Source organism: Serpula lacrymans, assembly GCF_000218685.1.
Source record: "Serpula lacrymans var. lacrymans S7.9 unplaced genomic scaffold SERLAscaffold_11, whole genome shotgun sequence".
NCBI lineage: Eukaryota > Fungi > Basidiomycota > Agaricomycetes > Boletales > Serpulaceae > Serpula > Serpula lacrymans.
Window position 1 is genome coordinate 702,065 of NW_006763300.1, and position 15,869 is coordinate 717,933.

General features: G+C 45.7%; 6 protein-coding genes across 6 annotated transcripts; 2 read left to right on the forward strand and 4 right to left on the reverse strand.

Annotated features, from left to right (window-relative positions):
* Window positions 1-17: 17 nt before the first annotated feature.
* On the reverse strand, window positions 18-1,380 carry SERLADRAFT_372289 (uncharacterized protein; the record flags this gene model as incomplete). The annotated part of the gene is made up of 5 exons (XM_007321370.1): window positions 18-126; window positions 186-456; window positions 514-805; window positions 860-1,284; window positions 1,341-1,380. The coding sequence occupies 5 exons, from the start codon at window positions 1,378-1,380 to the stop codon at window positions 18-20; spliced, it is 1,137 nt and encodes a 378-aa protein (XP_007321432.1).
* Window positions 1,381-1,687: 307 nt separating this feature from the next.
* On the reverse strand, window positions 1,688-4,952 carry SERLADRAFT_362919 (glycoside hydrolase family 3 protein; the record flags this gene model as incomplete). The annotated part of the gene is made up of 12 exons (XM_007321371.1): window positions 1,688-2,175; window positions 2,234-2,508; window positions 2,562-2,780; window positions 2,840-2,990; window positions 3,047-3,380; window positions 3,441-3,936; window positions 3,975-4,080; window positions 4,133-4,180; window positions 4,235-4,385; window positions 4,450-4,630; window positions 4,690-4,740; window positions 4,797-4,952. 12 exons carry the CDS (start codon window positions 4,950-4,952, stop codon window positions 1,770-1,772), a joined length of 2,574 nt encoding a protein of 857 aa, XP_007321433.1.
* A 175-nt stretch (window positions 4,953-5,127) lies between these two features.
* Window positions 5,128-8,165, reverse strand: SERLADRAFT_474308 (uncharacterized protein; the record flags this gene model as incomplete). Its single annotated transcript, XM_007321372.1, has 14 exons — window positions 5,128-5,885; window positions 5,947-5,970; window positions 6,021-6,028; window positions 6,093-6,153; window positions 6,208-6,247; window positions 6,298-6,332; window positions 6,389-6,484; window positions 6,539-6,601; window positions 6,671-6,928; window positions 6,990-7,175; window positions 7,234-7,307; window positions 7,358-7,422; window positions 7,476-7,588; window positions 7,644-8,165. The coding sequence occupies 14 exons, from the start codon at window positions 7,779-7,781 to the stop codon at window positions 5,454-5,456; spliced, it is 1,593 nt and encodes a 530-aa protein (XP_007321434.1).
* Window positions 8,166-8,279: 114 nt separating this feature from the next.
* Window positions 8,280-9,943, forward strand: SERLADRAFT_417157 (uncharacterized protein; the record flags this gene model as incomplete). Its single annotated transcript, XM_007321373.1, has 6 exons — window positions 8,280-8,516; window positions 8,573-8,644; window positions 8,712-9,142; window positions 9,193-9,690; window positions 9,757-9,795; window positions 9,854-9,943. Coding segments are annotated over 6 exons (1,329 nt in total), but the record flags the coding sequence as incomplete, so codon positions are not given.
* A 170-nt stretch (window positions 9,944-10,113) lies between these two features.
* On the reverse strand, window positions 10,114-11,818 carry SERLADRAFT_410230 (uncharacterized protein; the record flags this gene model as incomplete). Its single annotated transcript, XM_007321374.1, has 8 exons — window positions 10,114-10,169; window positions 10,221-10,299; window positions 10,359-10,553; window positions 10,612-10,755; window positions 10,825-11,185; window positions 11,236-11,469; window positions 11,524-11,570; window positions 11,624-11,818. The coding sequence occupies 8 exons, from the start codon at window positions 11,816-11,818 to the stop codon at window positions 10,114-10,116; spliced, it is 1,311 nt and encodes a 436-aa protein (XP_007321436.1).
* Window positions 11,819-13,534: 1,716 nt separating this feature from the next.
* Window positions 13,535-15,414, forward strand: SERLADRAFT_357494 (uncharacterized protein; the record flags this gene model as incomplete). Its single annotated transcript, XM_007321375.1, has 6 exons — window positions 13,535-14,035; window positions 14,101-14,511; window positions 14,570-14,603; window positions 14,655-14,697; window positions 14,755-14,813; window positions 14,864-15,414. Coding segments are annotated over 6 exons (1,581 nt in total), but the record flags the coding sequence as incomplete, so codon positions are not given.
* Window positions 15,415-15,869: the final 455 nt, after the last annotated feature.

The following is a 15,869-nucleotide window of genomic DNA, read 5'->3' on the forward strand; positions in this document are numbered from 1 at the left end:
GCGTAATCCTGCTCCCCTTAAGATATCTCTTCCTGGTGGAGATAGTGTATCTCAGAACACTCTCTCAACCTCTGTGCAGCCTGTTCTGGCGTCAAATCCCGTTGCGGTTCGGCCATCAACTCAAATCTACCCAAGCAATAGGATGAGTGTTCTGCATAAGCTAAAGATCTAATATCAATGCTTACCCGGCCAAGAATTTCCTCACAGTTGCGCTCCTCAACAAAGGTGGTTCAAAGTGCAAATGCAAGTGCGCGACATCATCTTCATCCTCCATTATTTCTCCATCTACTTCAGAAGGAGGAAGGGGCCTTTGGTGGATACCCATGCAATACGCAAAGGAACATTGAAAGAGATTGTCGTAACGCTTCGTGATCCTGGACAATATGTCTGCGAACGACGCTTTCTCGGACTCAGTTAAGTGATACAGAGAGGATATGTGTCTCTTGTATGGCAACACTACATGTATATCATGTTCATTAGCACAAGTTATATTCACGACAAAAGAAAACTGACACAATATCTCAAATGGCCAGTAGGCCCACCAGGGGACTAGAGCAACCCAGTCATCGTTCTTGACAACAACTCGGCCTTCGTCTTCGGCAACATTGACCTCATGATGAGCGTATTCGCAAAGCATACATGGGCAGCCGTGTGGTCCCTTCGGAGCGCCGCTGTCTACTATGGTAGATGACGCGTAACCCTTAAGGGAATCTAACTCCGTAGAAGGTATAGAAGGGACGACCGAAAGAGACCAAGACTGGCAATGCGGGTGCGGATTGGAACAACCCATCATAGCCCCTTTGTTCTAGATTGGCATTGATCAGAATATCAGCACTGTTAATTATATCCGCAAACATACCTCAAAAATCTGCACATATTTAATTCCATCTTCTCTGCCCCTCTTGGTATACAGGTTAATCCATTCTGCGATAATATTCTTAATGATTGGAACAGGAAGGGTAGCAAGTGTAAGATCGTGTCTGGGATGGAAACACAGAACATCACATCCACCCTGAATAGGATCGGCCGTCAACAGAGGGTGAGAGGCAGCAGGAGCAACAGGACCAGGGGGAGGTAGGACGGCGGAAAAGTCGTTCTCAAAAACCGTGGTTGTTTCGTATTTCTCGTTTGTCTTTCCACCTGCCCGAGTATTTCCGGGACAAAGGTAGCAAGCGGGATCATACTCGGGCAAAATAGTTGCCTGAGGTGGTTCAACCTGGCCTAACCAGGGCCGTTTGTTGCGGTGAGGAGAAACGAGAACATATTTGTTGATCAAAGGATTGACTGGAGGAAAATGATATTATAGCTGGAGACTTGACTAAGAACATACAAATACGTACATCGACGATGTGGGTGGGTAACGGGATCGAACTCGGCCATGACTGAAGGGCACTCCAGTTATAGTGGTTATAGTGGAATAGTTGGACGTGACGGCAGATCTCTGATAAGACGGATGGGATAAATCAAAAGGGAAATACACTGTTCGTCTAACCTTTATGATTATTATATGTTATCGCTTTGACATCAGTCTTGAGATTATCTTTCATCGGTGAGAGTTTCCTTTTTCTGCGGAAACCCGTAAATCCGAATTGTGAATGATCACAAGATATGAAATCCACCCACGTGCACCACCACATACACCTCGTTCGTGTTGTGGTAGGCCAAGCTGAAAATATGCAAATGGGTTCGTTTGGTTTCGCGGTAGCTACAAGTACAGTATATTCATACATTCGTTTTTCAACTCTCAGCTTCGATGCAGAACACTTTTTTCACAAGCCGCTCCAGGAGAAGGTCTGTTTCAACTTGAAGCTGCCCTTAAGAGGAAGATCGTCGCTACTGGTGCCCACAAGTACGTGATATTCGCCCGCGTTTGCGTACCAGGCTTTCTTCGGCGTATTCCAGTACGATATGGCGTATTTGTCCAGGGATATTTTTACTGTCTGTGAAGTACCAGCTGCCAGGTCTCGTGCTTTAGCGAAACCTTTAAGCTGCAGGGAGGGCGTAGTCAATCCAATATCTGGTAACGTTATGTAGAGCTGCACGACGCCAGAACCTGTCACTGATCCAACGTTGGCAATCGTAGCATTAACCGCCACGCTGAAAGACTCGTCATGTGAAGTGACAGCTGAAATAGACAAGTTGGACAACAAAAACTTCGTGTACGACAAGCCAAATCTAGATAGAGATGGTAGTCGTAAAAACACATAGAAAGACTAGTTAGAAAATGTCATACCCAAATGGGAAAAGTGGCTTGATATTTCTGGCTTGATAATGCTTGTAGCCGACGAACAGATCCTCGCGATAATGAATTTGACCGTTTTCACTTTGCAAGTTCAGATATGACGGCATGTCTTCCATACAAGCCGGAAGGGTAAGCGACAATTTCCCGGATGGGTTGACGTCGCCGTAGAGGATATCAGCAAGAGCATTGCCAACCTCATTGCCAGAGTACCATGCTTGAACTATCCCATTGACATGCTGAACCCATGGCATAGCCACTGCTGATCCCTAAAAACAATATTTGTCAGGCTCAGTAGGAGATTGGAAGTTGGCATACTGACCGCTTGGATGCATACAACGGTATTTGGGTTCGCTTGACCGAGTTTCGCGATGAGCTCGTTTTGCCTGCCAGGCATATCTAACGTAGGTCTGTCGAAACCCTCGCTCTCCCACTCTGGCGTAAGACCTCCAACGAACACCACCACATCGGATTTAGCTGCGAGAGCAATAGCGTCATTGATGGCCTTGTCAGGATCGATTTTTTCGGCGCCGCCTATCCTCTACAAAAAGTGAACAAGTGTCGGATAATTGTGCATTTTGAACTGATAGAAGAACGCACTACTCCGCGCATGAGAGCGGGCTGAGAATTGCCTTTGTCGACTCCGTCGTCTTCACTACTTGCCCCTACGGTATTAGTGTATTCCACTAACAATTCTACGGGGCTTCCGGCCTTGAGATTAACGGTAGCTTTCTCCTCAACAGTCCCTTGCCTGAAAGGATATGCTGTTAAAAGAGCCAAACGCCATCTAAAGAATATATGACAAACCCATAGAAGAAATCACCGGGTCGCTGATTCGTCCAGTTATCGATAGTTAGTTTGCCGTCGATCCATAGCTTTGCGCGACCAGCTACGGTCAGACCCAATTCGTATGCAGCTGTCTTGTCCATCGTTAATAAGCCCTTTAACTTTATCGTCCAGGTAGGTGTAAGGCCTGCCGGCAAGAAATCGTTCAACTTGATCCTCGTATCCTGAAGAACATATTCAGCGACTTGTTCCGTCGGGTTTCCTTGTGCATCGTGTTTAAAAAACGCGCAAACCCATCCCGATTCGCCTTTGGGAGTCTTCAGATAACTTTCGAGAGTTGGGAGGTACTTGTGGGCTTGAAAGTGACATCAATCGAGTGTAAATAATGATGATTTGTGCAATTGATAAGCCTCACCGTAGCATCCCAATTCGTACTTAATATCAACCCCTTTTGGAGCATTCTGTACAAGACCATCCCATGGCGTAACAACATAAGTTGGCTTGAGAGCAGCAGAACCACCTCCAGAGATCACGTTGCCCTTTGCATTGGGTCCGATTACGGCAATCTTCTTAACCTTGGTAGGGGTGATAGGCAAAAAATTACCCGTGTTCTTCAAGAGCACCATCCCATCACCCGCAAGCTTCCTACAAAACTTCCTCATCTCTGGCGAATCACGCGACCTCTCGGTACCATCGCCAAATACAATGTCAGGGTGGATTCGTGCCATTTTCTGAATGAATGTGAGCATTTTGTGAGCACGCTCGTCGAGGGTTGGCATTTTGAGTTTTTGCGACGAGAGACAATGCTGGATGAGGAAGGCTGTACGCCAACGAGGAGGTCCTGGCATTTCGAGGTCGAGGCCAGCGTTGATTGACTGGTCTGTGCCGTAAACACCATGCCTGAAGGCAACCTATTATTTCAAAGAATAAAGTATTCAAGTACGAAAACGTACCAATCACTCATGATGATACCATCAAAGCCCCATTCTTTACGAAGGATACCATCTAGCAATTCTGGATTTTCTGAACAATGGACTCCATGCAATCGACCATACCTGATGACAACGTTAATCAAAAGTCACATAAGAGCATGTGGGATGAACTGACGCAGTCATGAAAGACCATGGCTCCGAAAGTTTTTGGGCTAGCATAAAGCTGGTGCATATATGTCAGGACTTAACTTCCCAACTGGATAGAAGATATATTTACGGGTACAAGTAAATCTCACGAAGAGCTCTGTCTGACATAACAGATTCTGCAGCAGTACGTTCGCTCTCTTGGTCATTGGCGACAAAGTGTTTGATTGCTGAAGCAACGCCTCTTGACTGTAGGCCATTAATATAAGCAGCAGTCAGGGTACCTAACCAAAAGTCGGGGGCTAAGCAGCCTGCCTTTTCTTCACTTTGATAATGTGAATAGCGCACCTGAAAGATGGGGATCTTCTGAAAAGGACTCGAAGGCTCGACCACCGAGAGGTGTACGCTGTATATTGCAAGTAGGTGCCAGGAGAATAACCGAAGCCTTGAGCTTGGCCTCCTCTGCCAGAAAGACACCAACGTCGTGTATCAATTCGGTGTCGAATGTAGAGGCCATTGAGGTCTCGCACTGTTAAACAGATAATGGTACACAATGCATTCTGAGGATCAATTGGCAATTATGCGTACGGGAAGGCACTGCGCGGGAGTGGAGAGGAAATGAGACGCTCCTCTAACACCCTAGTAAAAAACCTGGGTCAGCACCATACTGCTTGAATCTATATAAATACACGTACATTTGGACCGTCACTCATCTTGAGCGCAGGGATTTTGAGACGCGGAATGGCATTAGTGTTCCACCAATTGGGTGCACCTAAAAGAGCAATCTTCTCGTCGACCTTTAGCTTGCTAACAAGCTCGTCGATGGGGGTTTCGAGGAATGAACGCGACATAGTGAAAGGCAGCTGAGACTTCCATGAGAGAGACTGACAGGTCTTATAAGATGGCAAGCACGGAAACTTGTCGGGTTTGGGAGTGTCTGCTTGGGCTGAGTTTTACCGCGTGACCTCCAAGAATACAGACAGGTCTGAGAATAGGCTGGAGGAACCACCGAAAATCCAGCTGGACTGTAGCTAACCATAGTGCATTCAATTGCAAGTAAAGCTTCGTTCCTAGGTGGAGTCTCTAGAGGCAATACAGTATAAGCCGAAACTCGAAGATGTAATATTGTACAGTATTGACTGTTACCGCATACGTAATGTTAATGTGCTACTGTACATTTTTGCATGTCCGAGATGAAACTGTCCATGTAACCAATCCGTCCCGGGTAATGTTAACAAACAAATGTCCTACAGGTCCCTCGCGGCGGTAGCCCAGAGTTATCCCTAATTACTGAGAGGGCGCAGGCTCAAGGTTCACTCGTAATGGATCGCTTCTCGCTGTGTGTTCCTCGGTTACAGATCGTGTTCGTCGTAATAATCAGCGATGGCTTTAACCTGAGTGTACACTTCAGCCATTGCTGGGCGATCGGCAGGTTCCCATGACCAGCATTTCAGCATTATGGACCACAGCTCATCGTTCAACCACAATTTGACCTCCGGTTCCTCTGGCCTCGGTGGGGTCAAACGTTCATTGACGACATCATTGACAACCGTGACATCACGCTTGCGATGCGCGAAGGGCCGTTTTCTTGTGAGGAGTTCCAACGCAGCCATGGCATAGCCATAGACATCACTGGCAGCTGTTATGTTGGGGTTTTCGTCCTGAATGAGCTCAGGAGCCAGCCATCGAGCGGACCCTGCGGCTGTGAGGGTTGCTGATAGTGATCCACCTGTCACTTCTTCTATGACTTGAGTCAATCCGAAATCACAGATACAAACGACACCCTAGAAGATGAACGAGTTTAATGGCACTGAACGAACGGTTCCACATGTTTGAGATCCTCACGTTTGCTGATACAAGTATATTGCTCTGGTATCCTCGTCAGTACACAAAAGGAATATGATAACATGAAGACTCACGCATTTAACTATTGTAAAGATAGACAAGCCAATAAGAAAACATGAGAAAGACCTCAAATGCATGGTGCTCACTGTTGCCGTGAAATACTTTTTGGGCATGCAAATATGCAATTCCATTTGCAGCTTGCGTAAGCTAACACGGAAAAATTTGAGCCAACCCGAATGAGCCCCTGATACACATGCTTACCAGCCTTACTGGGTTCACGTCGGGGTTGTTGTTAATATACCTGGAAATGGTCAAACTCCTGCTCTTGAATATAAATGAAAAAAGCCATACATTAACACATTGCCGTGTTCTTGCCAAGGCGATACCTGAAGAAGAGCAGGTAAATGACGATACCGGCTATCCCAAAATTCCAACAACTTACAACATGTATCGCACCATAATAGTTGGTTACGCCATAGAGAGTCAAGACATTTTCGTGCTTTAGTTTGGACCACACAGTAATTTCATGCTCGAAGCGCTAGCAATAACGTCTTTACGTTAGCATTCCATATTGTATACAGGTTTCGCCTACTTTTTCAGCTTTCAAGAACTTGGAGTCAGCGTTCTCAATCATGCGAAGGCATTTGAGAGCGACCTTTGATACCACCAAAAGGTGCCCATGAGAATCACGTCGCGCGCAAATAGGAGAGCTCAAAATATGTACCTTCACTCCTAACCAGGAACCTAACCAAACGTCACTGTAAGGACCTCCAGCGACAGCCATATCACCTTCTCTTGTCACTTGACCATCCAAAATTTTGATTGAAGGAGCCATGCTTGTCAAACGCTGCAGATTCATGAGAGCTTGTTGAATCTGCAATTGCTCTGTCCGCGCTGGAGAGGGCGGTGGTGATGGTGGCCTTGCTCCAGGTCGCACCATAAATGATTCCTGAGGAAGGTTACTTTCTAATCGTATCATTTGCTGTGTAGAAAAGCGGCTATCAATAAGAAAGAAGCACTTTTAGGGAGTATGCAAAACCTACCTCTTGACCAGCCCTCATGAGGTCCCGTGCCATGCTACCACCAGCCTGGTGGTTTTGGACTGCACGTGTAATCTCTTGCTGGTTAGTCAAAAGGTCAAGCAAGGTCTCTTTTATCCCTGCCGTGTGAGCTTGTATCATTTGCATCGTATGATGCTGATTCTTATGGATTATTAAATCGGAATCAAACTTGAAACATACAGAAATTACATGAGGCAATACACAATAGCAAACTGGATACACGCACATTGAATTTCTTATACGCCCGATGGACCTCAGCAGAACAATAATCGAGGCCATCTTGGATTTGAGCCATTTTCACTTTGAATAATACTGTTAGGATGCACATTGACATAGGCCAGATAGCTTACGATAGCGCTCAAACTTGCTGTAGCTTGCAAATTTATGCGTGCGACCATTAACCATTTGTAGGACACTGTACTCGAAGATGAGAAGAAGAAAACTAGAACTGAGCGTATGCTTGCTTGCCCCATCACTTCATCTACCACATGGCCAATTTCTGTCCCTGCTAAACCGGTAGCATGGTCACTGATGACATTCAACAGAAGATTACAGTCTTGAGCAAGTTGTTTTGCCTTTTTCTGCGATCCATCTGAGCCTTACAGTGATGTTGCGAGTTACCAGCCCATGACTCACCTTATGAACTACCACTTGATTGCATGCATTAGTGATGCCTTGAATCACCGTAGCAGCAGCTTGGACGTATGGTACGCCACATAAAGATCCTGCGATTTCCAAAGCGCCGATAGTTGGAGAGACGAAAGAGGCAAACATTGTGAGTGCACAAATGTGAGCGGGGGAGAATCTGGCACAGCTCCAGCGAACAAACGAAATGTGCAGTTTTTGTAGGTGACTGGAGACGCTAGAGGGATGGTGGACAATAGACGCTCCGGCTTGCAGGTCCCCATGTTAGGCGACGTTTACTGCGTTCTTTTCCCAGTATAGTTTATAGATTTGGACATGAGGCTTCTTGAGTGATATAGAAGGAACAATGGAAACAGACCACAGCATCGTAGGGGTGATTTATGGATATTTAAGCCGACACAGCACTGGAACTAATTTGTTGCACAGGTGCCAAGAAAGCACCGCAAACTGCGTTGCTCATATGCAGGACTAGTGGAGTATCAGAACATTTCTGAGATATCAGAATACTTCTGTAATACTTCTGAAGAAAGTCAGTACAGCCAAAAGTGGGGTGCACGTGCCCTCTGAGAGCCGACAAATGACCTAACAGGCTGTGGCGGGGTGTAACAAGCATTTCATCCTGCCACTGGCACAATTCAATACTACTGCACAAAAGTCAACGGCATATGTCTCTTAGACCTCGCAAACGGAGGCGTTCTCAGGCATTTGAAAATGGCGTACAAGAGCGCACCGAAAACAACAACACAGCAGTCGAAAACACCACCGAATCACCCACCGAAACTCAAGGAAAGATTGAAGGATTAACTGGAGATCCTAAGCAAGATCTTGATATCTGGGACGCATTTAAAGAGGAACACTATGAAAGTGCGCTGTGTTCTTGTACTTTTCATTCGGACTGATCTCATGTTCTTCTATTACAGTCATAGAACAATTACCGCTTTCCCTCCATCGACAGTATGTTCTGTTGAAGGAACTCGATGGACAAGCACAGGGTCAGTCAATATAACATCGACATATATTTGTATTCCTCTCTGCTAAACTAAACAAATCTTCTAAAAGCCTACAATGTGGAGTTGTTGGCCTCTGTACTTGACTATATTGCCCTTCGCAGAACATATGCAGCTCGTTCCAAGCCCACTCATACTACAGGACCCATCCAACATTCCCCGGCTAGTCATTCTGCACAAGCCAAACCTTTCGATCCTTCATCTGACCCTTCAGTGTCCCGCTCACCTGAAAAGACGCCATCTACGTCTGAGTTACCTCGCATTGACACCGAGATGACAACTCTCTTCAGTCCTCGACAACCTGATAATGATATCCGGTTCCGAGCTACGCCTTCGTCCATACCTCTCACGTCTACGTCCGCATCCACTGCTGCTGGTCCAAAAGACACGCGAAGCCTTTTGGTTCGTATCGCTCAACTATCAGAAGAGACCTTGAAAGCCTCTGAAGAGAAGGTCAATCTTGCCCAAGCCGCTTATGAATCTGTGAGTACATCCTTTGCTTGGTTTTGCGTCTGAAATTTATCATTGGCCAGGTAGATAGGCACATTCGACTGTTTGATCAAGCCATTAAGGAGCAAGAGGCTTCCATTTCGCTTGGTGTCCGCGCGGGAACTCATCTTGCCCCAATATTACTTCCCGACCTCGTAGTGCCCAGATGGGCTCGACCTTCTCGCATAGAACATAGTCCTGTGCCTTCACTCTCCCCTGAGGATGAACTGGTGCCACAACCAACCGAAACGGTAGTCAACGAGCCACCCTCTGATCATGGACCATCGCTAGGAATTATATCCTCAGATGCACCATCAGAGCTGCCCCCCACGCGAAAAACACCAAGAAAGAAAGGCAAAAAGACTCTGGACAAGAAAGTTGACGATAGTGTTCCCTTGGCACCTCGGGCCCGTACGATCCGATCCTTGAAGCTGAGAGTGCCGGCGCAAGCGCCCGAACTTGTTGTTCGTCTACCACCTACAGTGCCAGATGATCCTCAGGAGCAGAGATATTGTTATTGCAATCAAGTTTCATACGACACGGTACGTAGTTCTATATTCTCTTCAACGCTCAACATTCATTCATTCGTTGGCTATATGATTCAATAGATGGTTGCATGCGATAATCCTGGCTGCAAAATTGAATGGGTATGTCATATTTTCAATCGGTTTGCTTTCTACCACATCTGAGTATTTGAAATCGCAGTTCCATCTATCTTGTCTTGGATTAAAACACGCTCCAAAGGGAAAGTGGTTTTGTCGTGATTGTAAACCAAGAAATATTCAGAAAGGAAAAGGAAGATAATATTACAGATTATAATACAATACGATATATTTATTTGAGATGTATTACAGGGCATTACCAGGTATTGTAAATCATAATAATATTATTACTCTCTTCCATGTCCGAATTTCCTTGAGCAAAAAGTCCTCATATATATTTGTCCCTTTATGATCACAGAGCAACTAGTCGTCGGAAACCCTCATGTTGAGCTTGTTTGCAAGTGTCTCCATATACACCTCTGAATGAGATGTAGGTGAACAGGAAGAGACAAGAAGTGATAGAAACCAACCTGTCTCGTGTCGCAGTTTCCAATATTCAGTAAGCAGTTGATTCAACTCAGCTTCACTCTTTTTCAGATGTTCTGCTATCTGCATTATAGGTGTATCAGCACTAGTGCAAAACTAAGAAAGATTAAGATTGTGTGTACCTTGGTCTCGTAGTCGTCTGCCTCTGCACGGAGTTCCTCGAGCTGCTTGTCATTATCACGTCGATCGACGACCATCTCCTCATATTCTGCTTGAAGACGTTCGATAGTCTGTTGACTGGCTGCACGTTTCTCCTCTGCATGTCGCTGAGCTCGTTCAAGTTTGTCCTGCGCATTAGTTAGTTGTTTGTAAACACGCTAAAAATAAGTTATGTATCAGATGGATTGAATATTGAAAGCGTGAATATGAATTTACTTCTTTTTTCATCTGCAACTCGCTGCGTTCAATATTCTTGTACTCAAGATTGTCTCGCAGGTCAGCTAGTTCCTTCTGGGATAACTCCAAGACATTCGTTTCTTTTTCGATGGTCTGAAGTTGTTCGACACATGAACGGACTTCCTAAAATGTGAGAAGAAGTTCGTTAGTGGAAACTCACAAAGGAGCAGATATGATGAGAAGAAATTTGACCTTTTCTATATTTAAAAGGGCAGTAATTTTGGCCTGAAGATCGCGTGCTTTCGCTTCATTGAGAGCAGCTGTCTTCCTATCGTCAATAGCCGTGACGCCCATGGCAGTAATGTTGCGCTTTATACGCTCGGGTGATTGTACGATTCGTGATCTTGTGCGCGAAATGGAGTCCATAAGCAGAGCAGTATCCGAACTTATGTTTTCTTTCCGATGGATAACGGCAGATTTTTCTATCTTCAAAGTCTCAATGTCCTTCACCACTGACGTTTGTACTTCCTTCGTTGCCATGAGATGGGCGGTGATGGCAGCATTCTCCTGTCGTATCTCGTCACATTTAGGTTCATTCTTAGCCCGCTTAGCCCTGTGAACAAATCAAAAGAAAGCAGAGATAAATACTAGAAAGTGACATACGTTATGGCAGCAAGTTCGCGTTGAATGTGAACGACCTCTTGTGCAACTTGTTCGCGCTCTTCGATGAGGGTAGCGGATTTTTCACGCAGCGCACTGATGTAAGGGGTACATTGTTCAGAGAACTTCACGAAATTGATGAAGGCAGATAATATAAAGCGAGTTCGTTCTGGGTCAGGCATATACAGGTCCTTTGCGCTGAAGTCCAGTATCCGTGCAGAGTTGGCAAAGCGTGTCCTGGGATAACTGATATTAATTTAGATCGACGGAAACAGTAGCCAGGGTCATTACAAGTGGTAGAGCAGAATATTATGGGATATGCTTCCAGAATAGACGTCCTACGTATGATGTTAAAGGCATAAATACGAAAGCAAGGTGAGTGGGAACGTACAGGATTAGCATCATCCAGAGAAGAGAGAACGCGCTGGACTGGATCATGCAAAGAGTTATACGAGAGCGAGGTAACCTGTTCCAGACAAGCCGTGTAAACTGTAGCGACAAAATCAGAGGATGGTCTGACGAGCTGCTCGTTGCTGACAGATAAGCCCCATCCTGACAGAGCGGCCATGATCTCTGTGACGGACATATTGGGGAACCAATACTGGCCCGACATCCTGATTGAATATGTTTTTTTGCGACTTTGAAACGTGTTTTGAAAAGATAGACGCGTTTTCGCCTTGTACGATCAGGATACTTGACGGTATTTGGTCACCAGTCGCGACAAAGTACTGGATGAGTAGTACACGCAGTCACGCGTTCTCCTTGGTTCACGTGCTCTTAGACTGTCACGGGTTAGCTAGCCGCTGGCTTTCAAGCCTTCCTCAATCCGGAGGAATCGTCCATTGACAGTTTCTAATCCTCTTCTTCCTTTACCCACAACTCTGATACAGAAGACATCGATAACAACAAGATTCGGATACGATTGAGAGCCGGTCGCGAGCACCATTGTATGCACCTTGGATCTGACCAGAACAGCCTGCAGGACTAGCCTCGCTTCGAGTCGTCGCGTCACTTTTGCCAGTGAATTGGATTTTGAGGTATAATGCACACTCCAAAGAACAACCTTGAAGATCTGCGTCGCAAGGCGAGGACAATGACCTCCTCACCTTCCTTACCTGGGCCTTCCGGCGTCTCAGTTCATGCTCAGAAGGTACAATTTTTTGCGTAGCCCTAGATAATTAGGAAATAATTTGGATCTAACAATTGCCGCATTATAGTCTGCTTCCAAGTTCAAACCAGCTACATCAGCGTTAGCCTCGTCTACGCTTAGTCATATTACCAGTGAGCTCTTTCGATATTCTATATAGAGCTTGTTTTAAATCGTGCATAGCCAGGAAACACCAGTCAAAGACGTTACCAACCTTCTCCACCGCAGGATTTTGTAACTCAAGGATCGCGTCACCGTCACGGTTGGCTAACTCTGAAGCACCAGATCACGAGAACGATATCAAGCCAGTTCAGAAGGCGTCATCTCATGTGCCATCTAAACGTTGTTCTTCGGATGGACAATCGTTAGAAGAGTCATTGCCTGCGCTGAAACGCCCGAAGCAAGAAGTATCTGCCAACAAAGAGAACACACCGGTGCTTCAAGGAAGCTCTGATGTTAAGGGCAAGGCGCGTGAAAGTGTTTCAAACAATTCCAACTCTTCCCCTTCCCTCTCCTTGCGCAGCTCAACTTTTTCCGATCTAACCTCGGTACATCGTTTTCCATTTACTATGAGTTTGGTAAACCTGATTCCCCTTCAGAAATCGTTGGAAGACCTCAAGGCCTTGTACGCCGCTGACACCCAGTGGCGCATGCAAATCATGGATCTTATGGTCAAATTCTTCAAGAAAACTGATGAAACACATGACATTTTTGCTCTGACAGCTGTCAAGTACGCATTTTGCTACCCAATTTCTGCCTCATTAAATGCTATCAACTAGTGAATTCCTTGAAGAGCGTCTTACAGCCATAACGACTGAGATGTCCTCCCGCGAACGCTGTAAAGTATCTCCCGAGGTTGAAATTTCCAAATTTATCTCTGTGCAGGAGCCTCGCATGATCGGAACATCCATATCAACAGCACCCCCGTTGATCAACAACACTTCCTCGGTATCCGACGCACACGCAGTCACGCAAGTCACGACGGATTTCGATGCTATTCCATCTGACATGTTTGACGAATTTGACGCTGAAGATGAGCTCTGGGCGAGCGTGGATGCGCTTCCTTTCACTGATTTCGCTTCTGGTGTTGCAAGTTCTTCTACAGCTGTTGCCTCTACTTCAACAGTCGCGGGTCGTGTTGACAGCACAGCATCTCCCTATTACGGCGAAATCATGTCCATCCTAAAAAATACGTTTCGACTTAACCACTTTCGCAAAAACCAGCTGGAGGCTATGAATGCGACTTTAAATGGGAAAGATGTATTTGTACTGATGCCAACTGGAGGAGGAAAGAGTCTTTGCTACCAGCTACCTGCTTTGTGTCAGTCTGGAAAAACTCGAGGCGTGACATTTGTGGTTTCGCCACTCATCGCATTGATGTTTGACCAGGTCAAAGCACTGAAATCGAAGAATGTCGACGCAGAACTCTTCGGATCTTCAATTTCGGCACCTGGAGCAGACATTAGCACGGCTCTCATGAGGCGGCTAAGAAGCTCCGAGAAACCTTCTATTGTATACGTCACACCAGAGAAGTTGCAAGAGAGTCCCCAGTTACAGAGTATATTATCTGACCTTTACGAGTCACGACAAATTGCTCGGTTTGTCATTGACGAAGCACATTGTATCGTGACATGGGGAAGGGATTTCCGTGATGCGGTAAGCATAATATTATATTACAACTTAAGCCTCGCTTATCAGTCTTTGACTATCTACCTATTTAGTACAAATCACTGCATGTTCTGCGTGAGAGGTACCCAGATGTTCCAATAATGGCTCTCACTGCTACTGCTGATTTGACAGCGATCGAAGGGATCGTCAGCCGGCTCACACTTCGTACGGATTGTGTTCGTCTCACGCAATCGTTCAATCGACCCAACCTGCACTATAGCGTCCGCCCGAAGGCCGGAAAGAATGCACTACAGCCTATTGTAGCTTTTATCAAATCGAATCATCCAAATAGTACTGGTGTGATATATTGTCTTTCGAGGCAAAACTGCGATGATGTGGCGCAAAAGCTAAGAGAAGAGTACAAGATTGATGCAAGGCCATACCATGCTGCCATGAGCGCTCTTGATAGAGAGAGGAATCAGGTAGACTGGCAAAATGACAAATATAAAGTTATTGTTGCTACGGTAAGTTACTCTTTATTCTCGTAGATAACTAATATTTGACCTTTGTTTCTCTTTAAAGGTTGCTTTTGGCATGGGCATAGACAAGGCTGACGGTCAGTTTTTTTGTTCTAATTTCTTAAAGTGGCTACTCAGACTGTTTACAGTAAGATTCGTCATTCATTATTCAATTCCTAAATCTATGGACGGGTTAGTGTTGGAAATTAACAATCTCAGTATATCGTAATGTTTTAACAATGCATCTAGTTACTATCAAGAGACCGGTCGAGCTGGACGAGATGGATTACCCGCCGATTGTCTTCTCTGTAAGCTTTTTGCGCTCAGACCACAGTTGATTTTAATCAAGTGCTTGCAGATTATTCTTATCGAGATGCTACCGTGCGCATGAAGATGATTGATAACGATAGAGGAGACACCGATAGGCCGCCCCTTTCAGGTGTTGAAAGAAAACGTCAACAAGAGGAAGTGAGCGCTGTTGTGCAGTACTGTAACAATGATGTAGACTGCAGGCGTTGTCTTCTTCTTGCTCACTTCGGAGAGTCGTTTAACCTAAAAGATTGCCACAAGGGTTGCGATAATTGCAGCAGAGGCGGAGAGATAGTGAAGAAAGACTTAACGTCAGACGCGATAAAAGCCATCGACCTTCTCGGGCAAATGCTAGCCACTGTTGACAATATCACCGCCAATCAGCTGAAGGACGTCTTCCGCGGGCGTAACAATCAAAAGGTCAGAGAGCATGGACACGAAAACCTTCCGTTATATGGAGCGGGAAGCCAGTTAGAACTGGGAATGGTAGAGCGGCTGCTCAACAAAATGCTCGCCTTGAACGTTTTCCGCAACGTTACTATTGAAGTTGGAGGCTGGCCACAAAGCTACTTGAGGGTAGGGCTGAAACGTGACATGGTTTTATGAGATACTAACTCATATTTTCAGCTGGGGCCAAAGGCAGATGAATGTCGAAATGGCAAGCTCAATATTACATTATCATTCAAAGTCCAGGACGATGCCTCTTCATCGGCAATCTCGAGTAGAAAGGCTCCACCGAAAGCCGTCGGACGTACTAATTCCTCGAAGGCGAAAGCAAAGCCAAAGCCACCTCCACCACCGCCCGAATACAAGATAAGTTTGTACCAGGACGAGGACATCGATAATTTTTCAGATCCAGAGATCATTGAAGAGATTCCTGCTGAACCTATCACTACTGTTCGATCTCGCTTTTTTCCCTCGGCCTCGGGCTCTCCTTCGGTGACGGAAGAAGTGAGCGAAGATCCTGCGAACGTAGACCGACGAGTACTTGAAATGAAAACTCTACGTCAAAAGGTTAGTGTGGCACACCCTCAAAATTTGCCTCACCGATCATG